Source organism: Malaclemys terrapin, chromosome 4, assembly GCF_027887155.1.
Source record: "Malaclemys terrapin pileata isolate rMalTer1 chromosome 4, rMalTer1.hap1, whole genome shotgun sequence".
NCBI classification, from domain to species: domain Eukaryota; kingdom Metazoa; phylum Chordata; order Testudines; family Emydidae; genus Malaclemys; species Malaclemys terrapin.
In genome coordinates this window covers 135,444,546-135,465,268 of record NC_071508.1, presented here as the reverse complement: position 1 = coordinate 135,465,268, position 20,723 = coordinate 135,444,546, and the positions used below count along the sequence as shown (strand labels likewise).

Sequence of the window (20,723 nt, the reverse complement as noted above, 5' to 3'; positions counted from 1 at the left end):
CCACACACACACACACACTCCCTCTCCAGCCTGAGGCACCAGGGGTTGTGTTACTGGACAACCCCCCCATACCACACACACACACACACACACCCTCTCCAGCCTGAGGCACCAGGGGTTGTGTCACTGGGCACACACGCACTCGAGCCTGAGGCATATGAGGCTGTGTCACTGGGGACAGGGGAATCATTTCAGGCAAATTCTGTCTGTGTGAGGCGGGTGGCAAGGGTGTGTCATCATATATAATGTTATACATGATTATATTATATCCTGAAAAGGCTGGAGTGGTGGTGGAGCAAAAAGTAGAGCATATGGACCTATTAAAAGTCAGGGGAGGGGGGAATAAATGTCAGAAGGGCAACTGCTGCCTTTTTTCCCCATAGCAAGTGACGTCCCTGACTGGTGACAGACACTTTAGCCTGTGGTAGACAGGGCCATAGGTGCTGGAACTAGAGGTGTGGGGGGTGTTGCCACATCCCTTAGCTTGAAGTGGTTTCTGTAATATACAAGGTTTACGGTTTGGTTCAATGGCTCTCAACACCCCCACTATACAAATTGTTCCAGCACCCCTTGATGGGGCTGTGTCACTGTAGGGCTCACACATGCACATTAATACCTGAGATGCAAGGGATTGTGTCAGTGTACGTGTGTAGGTTGGGAGGGAATGGACATAACAGTTTTTGGCTTGAGACACATGGGGCTGTGTTGCTGAGGGAAAGGTGAATGGAAGAGCACAGAACACGTTCCAGTCTCATGCACATGGTTCTCCATCATTGTGGGGTGTGGCTTGGTGCGTGTTGAATACTAAACTTTCTTGGTCACATAGACCCATATGAATTTGTAGGAGCTGGGGGATGGAGCACACACTCTTCACTCTTTCTATAGAAATTACACGATTCCTAGTATATTTAGAACTATTTAGGCTCATATGCACACACCCAATCTTATCTACACTGAGGTTTTTCTCAAAGTCTTCTGCCTAAGATAATAGTTAAGAAAGTTGAGATTTAAATTAATTCCCTATCTGTCAAAGCATTCAAGAAAAGAAGAGAGGGAGTGTAACAGACATGGAGCTGATATGTAATGATGTACTGAAACGTAACCATTTGATGAACATGATATGTGAGTGGTCAGTGAGGGGAAGATATTGTATATTGGAATTACTAGACTTTCCTGTATGAATGCTTAATAGGGGACTGTGGGAAGAATAAACCGTAAGGCAACACACTAGTTTCAGATAAGCAACCTCCCAGCAAACATTGCGGGGCAGTTACCAAACAATGGCAGGTTTCCAGGCTCTGACTAGACAGAACCGACACAGCTGTTATATCAGGCTTGGAGGCTAGGGATCAAAACAACACTAAACAGTTAAAAAGCCTTCTGAGGAAAAGGAGGGGAGTGAGTTGCCAGGGGCTGTGCAGGGTGTTGCTAATGAACTCTGACAGGGACACAAGCTGACAGAGGGGGCACTGTGGAAGAGTCTACGGAATTAGTCCTTCCAGGGTTCCCATGCGTGAGATGGTTGGATACCTTGTAAGCAGACATAGATATAGAGTTGATCATTGTTTTCAGTGTATGTTTTCTCTGAAATTCTTTTGTTGTAAATAAATGATACTTTGCTTTCAGAAGGCTGTTTGGTCACTGATTAACACTGTCATTACCCTGGAAGATACAGGACTGAAGGGTCTGTGTCTAGTTCAGACCAGTTGAGATAATCACAGTTAGGACTAAGGGACTGCAACCCAGAGCCAGGTCTGAGAGTGAGAGAATCATGTGATTCCACCCTGAGAGACAGGTGATCTCTAGAGGCCTGAGACCTAAGGAGTGTGCTTAGAGAGACCAGGAGGGCTCAGTTTAGTAAAAGAATGACCATGACCATGTTTTTCTTAATAGAAAACAAAACATACACAACAGGCAACTTTGTTTAGCATTGTACTGAGATGAACAAAGACAAGAACAAAATATGCATCAAGTACAAATAGAAAACAACACAATGTATACCTATTTTTAAACAATGCTCCATTAATAAACAGTCAATATTCTATTTTACATTATATTTCAAAGTACTAATTATCAGACACTCCGTTGCTGTGTCTTGTTTCCTGCAGCCTATTCTTTGTACTTTTTCACCATAATTACACTTTATCACTGCAAATCAATGATCAAAGAGGAAACAAGAAGCAAACAACAAAACTACATTTCCCTTCAACTGATTTCACTTGCAGCTTGGATTCTTCCACCATTGTAAGTAGTAGATAAGGGTGGACAATTAGTCACACTTCTCCAATTGATGCAGACCATTTTGACATCTGTGAGTTTATTATTTAAGGACCAAATGCTGAAGTCCTTGCTTGCTGAAGACAATTGGAATTTTGCCTAAGGGCTGGAGAATTTGGCCTTCATTAAAACTTAGCACTGCTTAAGAAACTGGTTTTGGGGTCTGCTTCTGCAGCTCCAGAAGTCAGTGGCTGGTTTGAGAGCACAAAGACGGCAGGACAGGCCCTTATAATTCAGTGGAACTTCTGTACCATACATTGAACTCTGTATTGCTTTTCATCAATTTAATGGAATTTTACTTTCTGCTACTAGTTTTTGTATAAAAATAATATGAATATAAGTTACCACCAGATGTGTGTTACTTACACTTGTCATTAGACAGTCCGATATGAAAGACATTCTTTTCAATACTGGCAATACAAGACATGTAATTAAATTAGTTCATATAAAATTCTGACTAATACGGCACAAAAGAAATAATAGGAAAGTGCATATATGCATGTTTGCATTAAAATAAGCTCATCTTTCTCACTTGATTAACTAAATCAAAACAAATATTTCAGCATCTTGCACACATAATATATAGACTAGTTCCTTGAAGCAAGCTGTTGTGAGGCACTTCAACAATGTAACTGTCTGGTAACTTCAGGTAATGGAAGCTGAAGTAACAGAAGCTAAAGAAAAATGAAGCAGCAGAGAAAGAATCTCTTGTCCATTATAAAGCATCAAAAATAATGCAAATAAAATCACTTATGTCTGAGATTTCAATAGTAGCCTAAAGGAGTTAGGTACCTAAATTCCTTTGAAATTCAAAGGGAGCTAGCTAGGGTGACCAGACAGCAAGTGTGAAAAAGTGGGACGTGTGTGTGTGTGTGTGTGGGGGGGTAAATAGGAACCTATATAAGAAAAAGACCCCAAAATTGGGACTGTCCCTATAAAATCGGGACATCTGGTCACCTTAGAGCTAGCTTCCTAACTCCTTTGGGCTTCTTTGAAAATCCTAACCTATATCTTTTTAGCATTGTGTAATGGAAGACTAGAGTTTAATAGTTGTAGCCACATTGCAAGTGCAGTTGGGTCTGTACTCTTACCAGTTTCAGTAGGCGAGGTTTTGGGAACAATTTCTGGCTCAGACTTGTTCCTAGTAGTTTTCCATAGCTGAAAGCCTTTCCTTATATCTACTAATAAGGCATCAGTGATACATGCTTCTGGTCTCTCAGCTCCTTTTTGAACTATAAAGAATGAGATTAGAATACATATCAAAATACTTTGATGCAGTGCACTCTGAAATCCTGAGAGACCGCTACAGCTAAGGGCCTGTCTGTCATCTGCAGATATATACCTTCAAGTCAGCGGCACTGCTATGGGTACCCGCATGGCCCCACAATATGCCAACATTTTTATGGCTGACTTAGAACAACGCTTCCTTAGCTCTCGTCCCCTAACGCCCCTACTCTACTTGCGCTACATTGATGACATCTTCATCATCTGGACCCATGGAAAAGAAGCCCTTGAGGAATTTCACCATGATTTCAATAATTTCCATCCCACCATCAACCTCAGCCTAGATCAATCCACACAAGCGGTCCATTTCCTGGACACTACTGTGCTAATAAGCGATGGTCACATCAATACCACCCTATACCGGAAACCTACTGACCGCTACACTTACCTACATGCCTCCAGCTTCCATCCAGGACACACCACACGATCCATTGTCTACAGCCAAGCTCTAAGATATAACCGCATTTGCTCCAATCCCTCGGATAGAGACAAGCACCTACAAGATCTCTATCAAGCATTCTTAAAACTACAATACCCACCTGCTGAAGTGAAAAAACAGATTGACAGAGCCAGACGAGTACCCAGAAGTCACCTCTTACAAGACAGGCCCAACAAAGAAAATAACAGAACACCACTAGCTGTCACCTTCAGCCCCCAACTAAAACCTCTCCAGCGCATCATCAGAGATCTACAACCTATCCTGAAAGATGATCCTTTACTCTCACAGATCTTGGGAGACAGACCTGTCCTCGCTTACAGACAACCCCCCAACCTAAAGCAAATACTCACCAGCAACCACACATCACTGAACAAAACCACTAACCCAGGAACCTATCCTTGTAACAAACCCCGATGCCAACTCTGTCCACATATCTATTCAAGTGACATCATCATAGGACCTAATCACATCAGCCATACCATCAGGGGCTCGTTCACCTGCACATCTACCAATGTGATCTATGCCATCATGTGCCAGCAATGCCCCTCTGCCATGTACATTGGCCAAACCGGACAGTCTCTACGCAAAAGAATTAATGGACACAAATCTGACATCAGGAATCAAAATACTCAAAAACCAGTGGGAGAACACTTTAACCTGTCTGGTCATTCAGTGACAGACCTGCGGGTGGCTATATTACAACAGAAAAACTTCAAAAACAGACTCCAAAGAGAGACTGCAGAGCTAGAATTGATATGCAAACTAGACACAATTAACTCCGGTTTGAATAAGGACTGGGAATGGCTGAGCCATTACAAACGTTGACTATCTCCCCTTGTAAGTACTCTCACACTTCTTATCACACTGTCTGTACTCGGCTAGCTTGATTATCACTTCAAAAGTTTTTTTTTTTTTTTTTCTCTTAATTAATTGGCCTCTCAGAGTTAGTAAGACAACTCCCACCTGTTTATGCTCTCTGTATGTGTGTATATATATCTCCTCATTATATGTTCCATTCTATATGCATCCGAAGAAGTGGGCTGTAGTCCACGAAAGCTTATGCTCTAATAAATTTGTTAGTCTCTAAGGTGCCACAAGTACTCCTGTTCTTCTTTTTGCGGATACAGACTAACACGGCTGTTACTCTGAAACTTGTCATCTGCAGATATGTGATCCTCAATTATATGCACAGATACAGAAACCAGATATTGGCTTGAAGGAACTTGTGACAGTCATTTGTGTCAGTAAATCAAAGATTAAGGTCCCAATCCTGCAAAGATTTATGCACTTAATTAACTTTATACAATATGAGTAGTCTTATTGACTCCAATAGAACTACTCACTGAGCAAAATTAAGCCTGTGCTTAACTCTCTGCTGGATCAAGGCCTAAGCATCCGGTCAGTACATGCTAATAGGACTTCACTTAATCCATTGCCATCCAATTTTTCCTCCTTAAAACAGAAATCTAGTTCATATATTTCAAACAAACAAACAACCCAAAACACCATTACCATGATTCTAAAATGTCTAGGTGTATACATAGGATGGGAATTTTCAGAGGAGCTTAAATAACACCCAGGTTCTAACTTTATCAGAGCTGATAGTCCCCCAGCTTACTTTAATAAAAGTCAATGTGAATAGGAATTGCAGCTAAGAATGCCCACAAGTGCTGAAGTAGCTAGGCATACAGTTTTCTGCAATAAATAGTGAGGAAGAAACTTCAGTCCAAATTTCTAACTCATGTTTGAGTTATCATAGAATAGGGTTAGAAGGGACCTCAGGAGGTCATCTAGTCCAACCCCCTGCTCAAAGTAGAACCAATTCCCAACTAAATCATCTCAGCCAGGGCTTTGTCAACCCTGACCTTAAAAACCTCTAAAGAAGGAGATTCCACCACCTCCCTAGGTAACCCATTCCAGTGCTACCACCCTCCTAGTGAAATTTTTTTTTCCTAATATCCAACCTAAACCTCCCCCACTGCAACTTGAGATCATTACTCCTTGTTCTGTTATACCCATATAGAATGAAATTCACCCTGATACAGTGGGCCAACACTGCTTGAATCCTTCTTAAACCCAATTTGGAGAGCTTAAATGGTGCAGAGGGTCTTGTGCTGTCTCTCTGCATAGGGGGTAAATTTCACTCTTAATTTTATATTTAAGTAACTTTCCAATATATTAAATTACTTTTTGTATTTACAGTAAAATGTAGATTATTCTAATTAGTAAGACTATATTAAATATAAGTTTACATTAAATGTACTGTTACGTGCTAATGACACAACATATTGGAAATACAGTCTGTCCAATGACAATCTTGGCCCTCTTGTGGTTGGTTATCAACATTCAGATTTTTCTTTAGAAGAAGTTTCTAAAGATCCATAACTGGAATAGATGTTAAAACAAATAGGACTGAAGAAGAATTGAGCTTTTTTGGTCACAGATTCTTACTCAGAGCTTGTTGAAAAATGCAAGATATTTGTGTGTGAACATCCAATCAAATATTTACATGAATCCCGTTCAGCTGTGCTAATACTCCTTTTACATTCAATCTCGGAACAATCAAGTGATCAAATTTTACTGGCACAAACCTTCATGTAAAGTGAACTTAAAATATAAATGGAATTTTAAATTTACACATGCACACATTTACACTAAAAATGCATATCACTTAGGTGCATGCTTAACTTTAAGAATGCAAGTCATCCCGTTCCTATTCAGCAAAGCATGTGCTTAACTTTAAGCATTTGCTGAATCAGAGCCCTAATCGGGGGTGGGGGTGAGGAGGAGGAGGAGAAGGGGAAGAGTAACATGTGCTTTGCCCAACACAGCTTAGTTTCAAATATTCCTTAACAGAGTCATATCCTAAAAAGATGCAAATGAGTGTTAAAAGAAATGCAAAGAAATCAGAAGCCTCCAAACTGAAATTAGCCTCTATTTCTGCTAATGCATTGTTTACCGTGAGTGATTATTTTTAGCTCTAGCCCCATTGTGAGGGGTGTAAGAAAAGAGGTGTGTACATTTTTATCATCCTTGTGTGAAAAGGGCTTCAAAATTAGTGTTTTTTTTTTTTATTTCTTCCATATCTGATGGAATAAGTATGCCAAGGACTTAGAAAATTAACCAATGCTTTTTCAGTCACAAATCAGATCATCCACATCTATAGAGACATACATTCTCCTTAAAAGTAGCAAATAATTCCAAAATACTTTTGTGAGACTTACTGATATTTCCATATTTTCCTTTTTGCCGCTTAGCTTCCTCCTCTTCAAGCAGTTTCTTTCTTTTCTCTGCCTTTGTAGCTTGTTCCTTCCTTTCTTGGTTTTCCTACGTCCAAACATCCAGATAGAATGTGAAATAAAACATCTAAGAGAAAAGTTAACTGGAGAAGAGCTGACGGAGATATTTGCAGTTATAAGCAAAAGCTATTCCAAACATGCTTCTTCACTTGATACCCACTGCTCTGGCTCAGTCACTGGGCTGTTGGGATGAGTGGTAGAATGAAGGCTCTTCAGAGTAAACACCAGGTAGGCCTTCCCTACCATGTTTTGAGTCTTGCTATTCAGTAAGATTTTACTCCCTTCTAAAAATGTATCAGTTTTGCTTACTCACTTTTACACATCGCTAGCTTTTACTTCACTGAGGCCAGCCAGTCATTTTAAGGAGAGGCCAAGAGATTGGAACGTCCTTAATTCTTTGTTACAAATAGTGGATTTTTGTAGTAGTTTGTTCACCCATTCTCTGCACACCTGCTTGGAGGTGGGGGGAACATAAGCAGGTGAATAGCCCCATTGACTCCTATGCACTCAGATCCAAGGTCTGGGTAGCCCATATATTGGTGTAAAGGGGACTAGAAGGGAAGGGGAATTCATACTTCCATGCATGGGTGATAAATTCAAATCACAATCTAGCCCTAATTATTCACAAGTGTAAACCACCTTTAGTGCCTTGATAAATAAATCCCTGAAGGTTTTCATTGTGTTAAACACATCTTCTAATGACAATTTGTTTCGATCTTCACAGAGGTACTCCGCAAGTTCTGCCTTCTTCTTTTCAATGGTGGCAAGCTCCTCCTCCAGTTCTTTCCAACGGTTTATATGGCCCTGAGGCATATTTACAATGCAATTTATTCAGGTTAAAGGCAACATGCATCTCAATTACCCGCAAGTCTCAAGGGGAGGGGCAAAGTAGTTAACAAATCAGTGCAATAGCTTTTAGAAAATCAGAGAGAACTTTAAGTACTGCTTGCTTTGGAAACACAGCAATTCATGGAAAGTTAGAACTAGTTACAGAATGCTACTTTGCTTGTAATTACATTACTTGTTGTTTTCCTCAAAAGTGTGTAACTATTGGGGAACCTCACCTACCCCTAACACATCATGTAGTGTCACTGTCACAACATGACCACTTGGCGTTCTTGGCCAGCATTACATGACTAAGCAGAAGATTTATGAGGAACACGACTGCCTCCATGCCCTTAATTAATATTACCCTGCTTTAAGAGTATCTCTTTATAATATGACAGACTCTGAAGGATGGTGTGATAGTGAATTATTTACTTTGGAGATGTGCAATACATATACAAGGGTTTAGTTTTGTTTAAGATGCACCTACTTTCTAACCATAGGAAGGACCTGATCCTGTTATGTTAAGTTAAGCAGAGTTAGATTGGACCCATGATAATCAATGCTTATAAATGCATACAAAAGAGTCTTTTTGTTCTTCAGGAATGTGAACAGTTTTTCAAGTAAAAAAACAGAAATAACTCCTCTGCTTTTCTAGACAATGTCATGCCGCAGTGGTACATCTGTATACTGTAGAAACCTAGGCTTAATTTTAGCTTTTGGGGGAGATTAAATGAACCAGTGGTTCAACCATTTCCATACTGTGACTGCACATGAACTCTGAAAAAGGGTTCAGGACCCTCCTCCAATCTAGGTATAAAGGTACACCCCTTCTTCTGACCTGTTTGTGACCTCCTAGAGAGATAGGACATCTTGGAAGAGGGAAGCATGAGATGGATCAGACCCATGTCACTTACTTGAATAGATTTTCCATACTGTGCTTTTAAATCATCTATTGATGACATGTTCTGCTCAATTTTCAAAATTTTCTTTAAATGGGCATCTGCCTCTGCCTTCATAACTTCAAAGTTGGTTCTGAAAATTGCACAGGAAGGTAGTAAACCAAGAGGATCACAAACAATATAATGACTAGCCTGTTTTGTTAACAGAGGAAGGATGTAAAATCCCAATCCTGCAATAGCATCCCAATGGGTGGACCTCTGTACTCATGGGGAACCTCAAAAACATATGTGGCGGCAGCATAGGGGTCCCAACATACCTTCCAGTTTCTGATTATCAAATCAAAGGCAAAGCATTGTATCCACATAACATGAGGCAGAATTGTACTGTACATCCAAACATAAACCGCTAAAGCAGCATTAAAGCCACCCCTCCTTTCATATTTACAAATGAAAACCTGGATATCTATTTAAATCAACAGGGTTTTGGGTTTGCAATTTGTTTTGAAAATTCTCACGGAATGGCTTAACCCCAATACCATTAAATTAATAAATATATGATGAGCATATTTATACTAACAATACTCATATTTGAGCTTTAGGTAATGGGATATTTATTCTTTTACCTTCCAACAGCATTAGCAAGCTACTTCTTCAGAATTTAAGCTAAAGCCAAAATGCTCCCTATTTTCTTAAAATTAGTACGTGCTTTGCATTTAATTATTTAGCAACTGCTTGACCATGTAAGTCCATCTCCAAATGGAGTTTCTTTCAGTGACTAGCTGCAAGGAAAACATCAGACTCCTAGAATACAGTTTCTATGAATGCATATAGCATAAATCAGCACCAATTATAATGTTAATTCTGATGTGATGTTCCCTCAATGACTGTGTTCCTCTTTGGATAAATACTTAGTCATTGGGCAAAAGAGAGAAAGAAAATTACTCTGTAGTCCAGTGGTTATGGTCACCCAGCTAAAAGGTGAGACCCTGGGTCCAGTCTCTCTTTCATTATTTGTCCATAGTGGAATAGCTTTAGCAGGAGAAAGGGGGGGGGGGGGGGGGATAGCTCAGTGGTTTGAGCATTGGCCTGCTAAACCCAGGGTTGTGAGTTCAAACCTTGAGGAGGCCATTTAGGGATCTGGGACAAAAATTTGTCTGGGGATTGGTCCTGCTTTGAGCAGCGGGTTGGACTAGATGACCTCCTGAGGTCCCTTCCAACCCCAATATTCTATGATTCTAACTGAGGGAGCCCCACCTCAGAATATCCCATAGCTCAGTGGTTAGAGCACTGCTCTTGAGAGGTGAGAGCCCCCTGTTTACATCCTTTCTCCACTTCTGCCTGAGAAGGGGGAAATGGGACCTGGCTTTCCCATATCCCAGGCAAGTGCTCCAACCACTGAGCTACAAAGTTATAAGGCAGATGGCAGCGGCTCCTCATCCAGCCAAATTTTTAATCGGACCCGATCCAGCAGGATGCCTCTGAGCATGCCTACTGGTCAGATCAGGCCCTGCGTATGACTTATGCAGTCAAATGCCCAGCTCCCACTGGTTTGTGAAATCACTCTGAAGGATTAGGCAGTCTGCAGCGGTGCACATGTTCAGAGGCAGAATTATAGACACTTTGGGAAATCTGACTCCGGAAAAATAGACTCAGAGCAAGTTTAGGTGTCTAAAGGGTTCGACAGGAGTTCTGCAGATTGCAGTAGCGCCAAAACTGGGACTTGAGTGCCTACGTCCCTGTTTTAGGCACCTAAATCTGGGGTTTATGTGACTAAGTACTTTTATGAATCCCACATTAAAGATTTAAAAAAAAAAAAAAAAAGAGTCATACCCTGCTGCCTTTGAAACACATTCAAGGTCATTGGGAAGCTGTAGTAGATCCGGATGGTTTTTTTCAACTTCCTAAAATGTAAGTGAAATTTGTTTATTTTATATAGTGCATTTCCTTATACATTTGGGCACCGAGACAGTTAATTTAAAAAAGTGAGAACTGAGAAAGTACGGTTTACACATACTGGGGTAAGTTTAGCCCTATTTTTACTATAGTGATTTAAACAGTCTCATAGTTGTACATACGGGGAATATCAGTTTATCTAACTCTACTATGTTGTAATCTGATAATTGGTACATATAGGGTAAACGCTGCATCTTATAGTAAGTGCTCCATGCTAGATCCTCCACATACCTAACAAGAAACTCTTCTTGAAACAGATTCTTGGGCAGAGCTAAAACACATAGAAGTCAAATCAGAGGTGTATGTGTAAAGTTTCCTTTGAATTGCTCTGACCCTAGTATGTTCCTATAGATGCTCTCCATTTGCACTGTGTTGACAAAGCAACCTGATGACTGTTCTGACTTGCGCTGGTCTATTACACCTACAAGGGGGCAAAAAATGCAACCCAGGAATGGCATGGCAAAGGAGCATCCTGAAGACACCTTTCTTCTAACCACACCCCCTTTTCCTGCCTTGCCAGCACCAGAGAGAATGTGGGCCATACAAGCCTCTGTTCCAGCTCTATGCCACTTGCAGGATCACCTTTCACTGGGGTGATGCTCGCCAGGGCTTGTGGCCAATGTTCACCAGCCATCCCGTGCGATGCAAGAACCTGACCTTCGGTCTTTCACTAATAGAGGACAGAAAATCCATTTCATTTGGTAGATTGGCCCTAGCATGAGAATAGCATGAATGAAGGTGCAAAGATAGGAAGAGGAGACAAAAGGAGCAGCAAGGAGATATTACATTAAAGAAGCTTTTAGAAAATGGAAATCATGCCTCCCCAATCTATTAGAATTCTTTGAGGGTGTCAACAAGCATGTGGACAAGGGTGATCCAGGGAAATGATCTGGGAAAAGAGGTAAACAGTGAGGTGGCAAAGTTTCCAGATGATACAAAATTACTCAAGATAGTTAAGTCCAAAGCTGACTACGGTGAGTTATCAAGGGATCTCACAAAACTGCCGATAAAATTCAAAGCTGATAAATGCAAAGTAATGCATAGTGGCAAACATAATCCCAACTATACATACAAAATGATGGAGTCTAAATTAGCTGTTACCACTCAAGAAAGAGCTGAAGTCATTGTGGGTGGTTCTCTGAAAACATTCTCTCAATGTGCGGCAGCAGTCGAAAAAGCTAACAATGTTGGGAACCATTAGGAAAGGGATAGAAAATAAGAGAAAAGATCATAAAACCACTATATAAATCTATGATACGCCCACACCTTGAATGCTGTGGGCTGTTCTGGTCACCCCATCTCAAAAAAAAAAAAAAAAAAAAAAAAGATATTGGAATTGGAATACAAAGAAAGGCAACAAAAATGATTAAGGGCATGGAACAGAGGGCATATGAAGAGAGGGCATATGAAGAGAGGTTAAAAACCTGGGACTGTTCAGATAAGAAAAAAGGAGACAACTAAGGGCAGTGGCAGATTAGTCATTGGCCCAATTGGGCCTGTGCCCATGGGCTCCGGCCAATTGGGGGGGGGGCCAGAAAAATGGGGGCCCCTGCACTCTGACAGCTCCACCCGCCCGGCGCTCCTGCTGGGGAGCAGGATTGAGATACGGGGGCTTGCCTCACTCCACCCGCCCTGCACTCCAGCCAGGGAGCCGGGGCTTGCCCCACTCCACCCACCCAGAACTCCTGCAAGCCCCCGCACCCTGGCAGGAGCCCGGGGGGACTGCAAGCGGAAGAGGTGGGGAGGGGCCCCAACTTCCTCTGGCCCAGGGGCCCCACAAAACCCTAATCCACCCCTGACTAAGGGGCAATATTTTAGAGGTCTACAAAATCATGAATGGGTGGAGAAAGTGACTAAGGAAGTGTTATTCACCCCTTCACATGAGAACCAGGGGTCACCCAAAGAAATTAATAGGCAGCAGGTTTAAAACAAACAAGGAAGTACTTTGTCACACAACGCACAGTCAGCCTGTAGAACTCATTGCCAGGGGATGTTGTGAAGGCCAAAAATATAAGTGGGTTCAAAAAAGATAAGTTCATGGAGGATGGGTTCATCAATGGCTATTAGCCAATATGGTCAGGGATTCAACCTCATGTTCCGGTATGTCCCCAAGCCTCTGACTACCAGAAGCTGGCACTGGACGACAGAGGCCGGATCACTTGATAAATTCTCCTGTTCTGTTCATTCCCTCTAAAGTATCTGGCACTGGCCACTGTCGTACGACAGCATTCTGGGCTAGATGGACCATTGGTCTGACTCAGTATGGCCATTTATACGTTAAGTCAAGAACAGGACCTCGGTATAATTTAGATGGTACTGTATATGGATCTGATCCTGTCCTCACTGAGATCAATGGCAAATCTCCCTTTGTCAACAACAGGTGCAGGAGCAGATCTTAAAATGTAAGTGAGGTACATTTTAAATTAGATCACATTAACATTAGCTAATTGTACGTCTGGAAATATATTACATGCAAGACTAACTTCCCAGTAAGAAACTGCAGTGGTACCTCCAAAATATGGTGGAGCAGAGTAATAGGAGTTTGGTTTGCTTTGGTTTCAGTTAGTTTGAGCAAAGTGTTAATTTTAAAACCACCAGCATCTCCAGTGTGACGCCCCTAAAAGATAGATAAAATCAAATAAAATCCTTGTTTCAGCTTAAAAAAAGCTCCATTATTCAATTTTTGTTATTTTTATTTTATACATACGCAGGAGACTGGATTGCAATTATATTTTGCCATCTATCAAAATGTAATGATTTTTAAAAGCCTTACTTACATAGTTCAGAAAGTTTCCAACTTTAAGAATCAACAGACAGAAAATGGGCAGCCGGTGACTGGTAAGAAGTGCTAAAAAAATTAAAATGGACGGTTTAAATAAATTCAATGAAGGACTTTGAAATTGGATTTTCCTGAAGTTTAAACAGGGCTTGCACAAAGGTCTTTTCTCAGATTATGCAGGGCCAGTATTTTTATGGCTTTGGAAACATGCCAGACATAGAATTCGTTTGTGCATGTAAAAAGAAACAGGAATAAATAAGTTGAATAAAAGTGTCCCAAGTAGGCTTGGGCTGTATAGTTGCGTGGAAAGTTGATCTTCCCTTTACGTTTAGAATATGTCGGTGTATAAATTAATCAATAGGAGGAAGAACTGCTTGAACAATTTCTGAAGTGCATCAAGCCAAAAGGGTCAACATCAGGTGTTTTTCTGTGCATGTTCCCAATGGTTAAAAAAAAGTGATGGTTTTTGCACACACAAAAAATGAGCCGACATTAAAACAAAGAACAAATCGTCTATATGTAGAATTTGGGACCTTCCCCCTCACTAGTGGAGATCTTTGGTAGGAGTTAGTCAGCACACCTATATTTTACTCACAATCTGCTAGAAGCATTCCCCCATTCTGTGTGTTCCATCTCACAGCTGAACTGTACAAATTGCAGTTCTGCATTATTCCAGAAATGGGAATCTGTGGCTAGTGCTCCCACAGAGCTTCCTGTTCGATAATAAGAGACTCACTCGGCCTAGGTGTCATTCCATTTCAACTAATGGTGAGTTTTCACTTGGCTCTTAGCACAAAGCACTGATACAATTGCATCCCACTTACTTTCACAGGCTCTCCTGATCATTTGTGCTTCAGGCCATAGCAAATCTAACAGACTGCTTGTCTCTTCACATAACAGCATACATTCAATTCGCAACTGGTAGCTAAAAGAGAAAGTCAATGCAAGAAATACAGACGTGCTTAGCTGAAGCACGTCTAGCATGACAGCAACACATTGCTGAACTAAGACCAGCGCAAGTGTTATCTTGTTCTCTTAATGCCACCACGTGAGATATTTCCCTCATTGGATTAGATTACAAATAAATCAAACAAATAAATCAAATGTTTTAGACATTTAGACAAGTGTCCTATAAACAATTATCATGCCCCCTCCCACCAGAACACCCACAAAGGCAACATCATATTGCAACCTATGCAAGAAAAACACATCATAGCAGTTATGGTAATAAAATAATAACACTTAGCACTTCCCATCAGTAGATCTCAAAGCACTTTACAAATGGGGAAACTAAAGCATAGGGAGGTGAAATGATTTGCCCACGGTCACCCAGCAGGCAAGTGGCAGACCTGGGAATAGAACCCATGTTTCCTGAGTCCCAGTCCACTAAACCACACTGCTTCCTGTTATACAGCTTTGTCTGGGGTTTGTGCTTCTCCTCTTAAATGAGAGGCAGTGTTTGCCAGCATGGAAATCCTGAATCCTGCTCAGTGATCCACAGTAATGTATACGAATGTTCGAATAGCCAAGAAAGCATTTTAAAGGGGTTATTTTAAAGCAATAAATGCAGTTCGAGACAGATACAAACATTTCTACAGCATTTTGCAGAAAGTTAAAAACAGTCTCTCTGTGAATGCGGAATAGTCAAACCTTCAGATTTTTTGTAGAACATCACTACAATTTACAACATCACAGTGTTCTCATAAATAGTACAAAGATGACAGTATGTCTGCCAGTCTGCCCAGTTAATTCAGGAAGGTTGCTCCTCTGGTCAAACACTGCCTGGCACACACATAATCCACTATTTAGTGTATATTATGTGACCCCTGACAGTGGCCGGTGCAGAGAAGAAAGGAGTCTACTACAGCTACAAATAGAGGAGTTGCTACTTAAGGTTAAGCAGGAGAAGCACATGCTTCTAGTGTTGTGGGCTTAGTCCCCAGGGATGATCCATGTTGACAGAGAGTGAGAGAGAAAAAAAAACTCTCTCACACACACACTCACACACCCACCAGTGAATATTTCCCTTACCTAGCAATCTTAAGGAGGAGGAGATAAAATTGGTCTGCATTTGCTAGTTTTGCTTTTTCTTTGCAGGATTTCAGGTTCTCTATCTAACAAGGAATAAATCCATTAACACGAATAATTGCATTTGGTAATTGCATTCCGTACTCACAGAGCCCACTTTTCAAAAGTGACTGCCTGATGCTGCACATATCAATGAGTATTTCAATGGACAAGGTGGGCAATTGAGCATGCAAGGACCGTTTTGTGAGTGCAAATTCATAGATGGTCTCTGCTCTAAAGAGCTTACACCATCTTTTTGTTCTGTGTTTGTATGGCAACCAGCACAATGGGGTCCATGTCCGTGACTGAGGATCTATCACCAGACAAATGAATATTAATATACACCCAAGTTAGGCAGCCACTTCTGAACTTAAAGGTTCCCTCCTTATCACTAAAGTCCCTCTGGAAATCTGGCTTCTTTAGAGAAGCATATATATGCTAACACAGTGGTTTTTAACCTATGGTCTATGAACCCCTGGGGGTCTGCAGACTACGTCTAAGGGGTCGTTACCAAAGAACAAAAGTTTTCAACCTGTGGTCCGCAGACCGCAGTCTAAGATTTCCAAAGGGGTCTGCACCTCCATTCAAAAAATTTTAGGGGTCTGCAAATGAAAAGAGGTTGAAAACCATAGTGCTAACATATTTTAACATTAGACTATCACCCAGCCAATATAAAAGAACCACTGTGCTAAACCCAGTGTTTTAAGAACATAACGTAAGTGATCTCTCTCCTGCCATCCATCTCCACCCTCTGATATGTTCTTATCTTAAGAGCTGGGACTGTGACTTCGTCTGTATTTTATACAGAACCAAGCACGCTGTAGATGTGTAAGAATGAATAGATAGTGTCAATACCTCATGCTTTTCAGGCAGTAGCTTGATTAGCTGTTTCAGAGTGTCAGCATCAAACTTGGTCCTGTCCCCTTTCTCAATCATGTCAGCAACCTCCTCATTCGAGCTGCAGGAAAGACTTAAAAGCTACAGTAGAACTAGGAGTAACATGCCAAAAATAAGAGGAACCGATTCTGCAGCTAACATTGTATCAGTAATGGATCAAGGTCAAATGGAAGTTACTGCTTTTCCCCTCTACTGTGCTTACCTACCTTTACTTCTAGGATCATAGGTGTGCTAGAAAAATAGGATGATACTAAGCGGGAAACTGTCAAGATAGGTTCTTGGTACATTCCTGCTTAGATTATTAAAACGGGAAGAATTTTAGAAGCCTGATGTATTTGTCACTGTTTGTTTGTTTGTTTGTTTATGTTTCTTGGCAACATTTTGAACTTCACTTGGCTTGCTCACTGAACCTAGAGGGCTCCATTTGGTTGAGTTTCCAGTATCATAGGAAAAGATTCTCCCCCTGCCAGCTTCCTCCTCTCCCTTCCCCCCTCCTCCCCCGCCACCTTTCAGAGAAGTCAAAGCAACAGACAACTCTCCTTCTGCTTTAATGAAGACATTTCACTAGTTTGGGATGGGCCCAAACCAGAATGTTTTATCCAAACCCCCTCTTGACCTCTCCCTGCTGTCCCAAACTTGGTGAAACAAGATACATTTGACTTGAATCCAAAAAATTCTGGTGTTGGTTCTGCAAAACCACAGCTGCTATACTAATTGGGATAGAGCACGACCACCAAGCTGAGAGCAGAAGAGGTCACGCTTACATGGATCTCATCACTCACAAATGGAAGAGCAGGGTTAGCTAGCTCTGCAACACCATCCCAACCTCTCTTTGATCCCACGTGGGCCTCTCTCTACATTTAGGGTCCATGCAGAGGGAGGAAGCAGTGACTGGATGGGCTACATGCCATTCTTTCCATCCTCCCGCCCCTACATCACACACACAGCGCAGCATTTATACTAAGTTAATACAGGCTGGGGCTGAGTTATCTTTTCCGGGACATTCCCTCCATGGTACCGATTTCCTCTTAAAGGTGGGTCCTGGAGTAACCAGGCCCGGTAGGAGTACATTGCAGTGTGGCTCCAGTGGAGATGTCCTGTTACATGGTGTGTGTGTGTAGAAAGTGCACCTTCACCACGTGATCACATGGGGAAATCTCTGTGGAAGAGATTTGGCCAAGGACCTGCTGCGATCTCCTCCCCTTCGCAGCAGCCTATGGGCTAATTCAGCCCATGATTTTGACAACATTCTACTATTAATTAGTAGGCTATTTTCCTCTTGAAAGAAAAGATGACTCAAGACTGACTACATTTTGGGTCTAAATTACTTGAAGTGTTTCTTTAAATTATTAAATGGATTTAGAACTTCCAATCAGGAATCTCCATGCACATTTGATGTCAGCAATTAATATTTATGTCACTAATGCCCAGCAGATGCACCAATCTGAAAGATTCCTTTGTTATTATGTATGAATATTCCCCTTCTGGATGCTTAGCCCATTCACCCTTAGGTCCTATAGCACAATCCTGGACTTGGTCCAGGAATATATTGCCAGGCATATTACTGTTTTAAAAGAAAATACATTTTGACTCCCTAATAAAGATACTTTAGGGGATCTAAAATATTACTGTTGAATGGATTTGCATACCATGGTTGTATTTTATTCAAACAATGAGGTACTCTTCAAATCTTACCATTTAAATTGCTTCAAAAATATGTTCAAGAGGAGGCTTTTCTTCATATCTATAAATGTGATCTGTGTCAAAAAACGCAATCAGATGAGAAGAAACGTTTTCCTTGATTTTAATAAAATATAGGCAAGGGCTTTTTGATTTTAGTGTATCTGGTTTATATTACTTACATGGCACTTTTCATACGTTAAGCTCAAATCAGTTCACAAAGGAGTGCAAGTATCATCTGCTTACAGCTAGAGAAACTGAGGCACAGAAAGGAGAAGCCATTTGTCCAAAGACTGTAAGGGGGCAGAGTACCCCAGCATGCCTGACTCCCAGTCAGTACCCACCCAGAAGACTGCATGTAATCTTCATTGGCACTAATGAAATATTGTTTACTGTAACACTGCCTATCATATGCCCTAAAAGCATATGCCATATGCTATCAAAGGCACGGGGAGGGACTATATCCCTGGCATCTTACTGCGTTATGAAAGGCTAATAAGAATAAAGAGTCAACTATGGTATAAAAACACAGGAGACAACTAAAAAGAAAAGTTTTTCATTTTAGGTGGGTCATTTCCATGATCTTTACATTAGCCAGAAGTGAAGCATGCCCAAGTACCTCTTTTGGTTCCTTTATTTTGGGTACTGTTGTCTCCTTAGGGCTTGTTTGTGAAACACAGAAGAGTTGCTCTATGCTTGTGTAATCAGGCTCTATAACTTCATCACTGCTGCTGGTCACTGAAGCCCACATGGAGCGACTTTCTGAAAAAGATAAGGTAATAAGACTGGCTACAGAGACATCTGTAAACTCAGCACATCATGTTCAATGCAATACTACTTACTAAAAGGGAAACACTGGGAAATTATCTAAGAGCAGCAGTTCCCACAGACAATATCCCAAAAGTTTGAAGGCTAATTAAATCAGGAAAACTACAGCCATTTGTAATTAAATGAACTGAAGACAGCAGCCAAGCTGAATGGATTCTACTAACTTCTGTTTGCTCTAGCTGATCGGCTACATATTGCAGAGTAGCAATATACGCACACAGGACATTGAGCTCAAATTAGGTTAACATCTCTGCTTAAAATACTTAAGGACTCCCAAGGCTGCATAAACTCTCCTGGAAATGGGCTGGTGACTGATGTTTTCTGGCAGTGCAAGATCTGTTTCGCTGCTTCCATCAAAAATAATAATGTCAGAACATCAGTTAAAAAAAAACCAATACCACACATTGGTGAAGTTCATTGCTAAAACATTAGTGTGCTCTCTAAATGAATTTGTAGTACTGTAGACCCTTCTACGCAAAAATCTTTAAAAACATTAAATTAGTAAAGTCTCTACACCCCTCTGTAATAACCCCATTTTATGGAAGAGAAACTGAGGCAGAGAGAGAGAGGTTGAGTGACATGTCAAAGGCCTCACTTAGCAGAGCTGGAAACAGAACACAGATCTTATGACTCTCAGTTCTGTGCTTCACCCCCAAGGCCCTCTGACTCAAGCAAATATTTTTACTAACTAAAAGCCCAGTTTCTCAAGCCCCACTATGCAGTGGGATGCTTGATGGGAGGGGAAGGGGAGACACGACTCAGAGCAGGTGTAAGGAGCCACCCACTTGGAGCAGCTTGTGGTGATCAGGGCCTAACCTTTGGTGGTGATGTTTTTCTTAAAGAGTTGTAAAGTCATTAAATGAATGCAGTGTTACAAGCACCTACCTCTCACCACATCCCAGGGAAGCTTCTGCCAGTCAAATGGCTTCATTCGTAATGTTGGTGTCTTTGCCTTCTTAGGACAAGGCTCGCTTTCATGTCCAGAAGAAGCACCATCAGGTGCAGCATTACTGCATGATGGGGGATAAGAAGGTGGCATAGGTACCGTACTTCGCCCAACGCAAGGCCACAGAGGGGGCGGTGGGGGCAGTGGTGATGGTGGCAGAGCAGGAAGTGGAGACGCACACTGCCTTGGCAGTGCTGAACAGGCCAGTAGCTGGGAGGATGGAGAGTTCTCTGAAGTTCTTAGTGGCTGCCGTGAAAGGGTTAGAGTTTCAGGAGGGCAGATAGTTGTAGCAGTGCACTGATCTGCACTGAGGGACTCCTCTTCTAAGTCCATGTCAACTTGAATACACTTGTTCACTTTTTGAACCAATCTCTTTTGTGCCAACTTGTTACCATTTGGACATTTCTTGTGTGCTGGAAGTCTCTCCATGGCTTCCTCAATGTTGTTTTCCTCTTCTACAAAATAATAAAGCCTATCGATTAGCGAGGTTCTCCAGTACTGACTAATGAAAAATTCCATATGGAAATACAAAAGGAGCAGGCCTTAC

General features: G+C 41.4%; 1 protein-coding gene across 1 annotated transcript; it reads right to left on the bottom strand.

Annotated features, from left to right (window-relative positions):
• Positions 1-2,556: 2,556 nt before the first annotated feature.
• Positions 2,557-20,695, bottom strand: LOC128836160 (inverted formin-2-like). Its single transcript, XM_054026177.1, has 14 exons — positions 20,116-20,695; positions 19,022-19,164; positions 18,418-18,479; positions 16,681-16,783; positions 15,790-15,872; positions 14,583-14,683; positions 13,757-13,827; positions 13,489-13,596; positions 10,857-10,927; positions 9,042-9,159; positions 7,939-8,103; positions 7,225-7,327; positions 3,369-3,509; positions 2,557-2,687 (listed from the first exon to the last, which is right to left on the bottom strand). Exons 1-14 carry the CDS (start codon positions 20,693-20,695, stop codon positions 2,557-2,559), a joined length of 1,980 nt encoding a protein of 659 aa, XP_053882152.1.
• Positions 20,696-20,723: the final 28 nt, after the last annotated feature.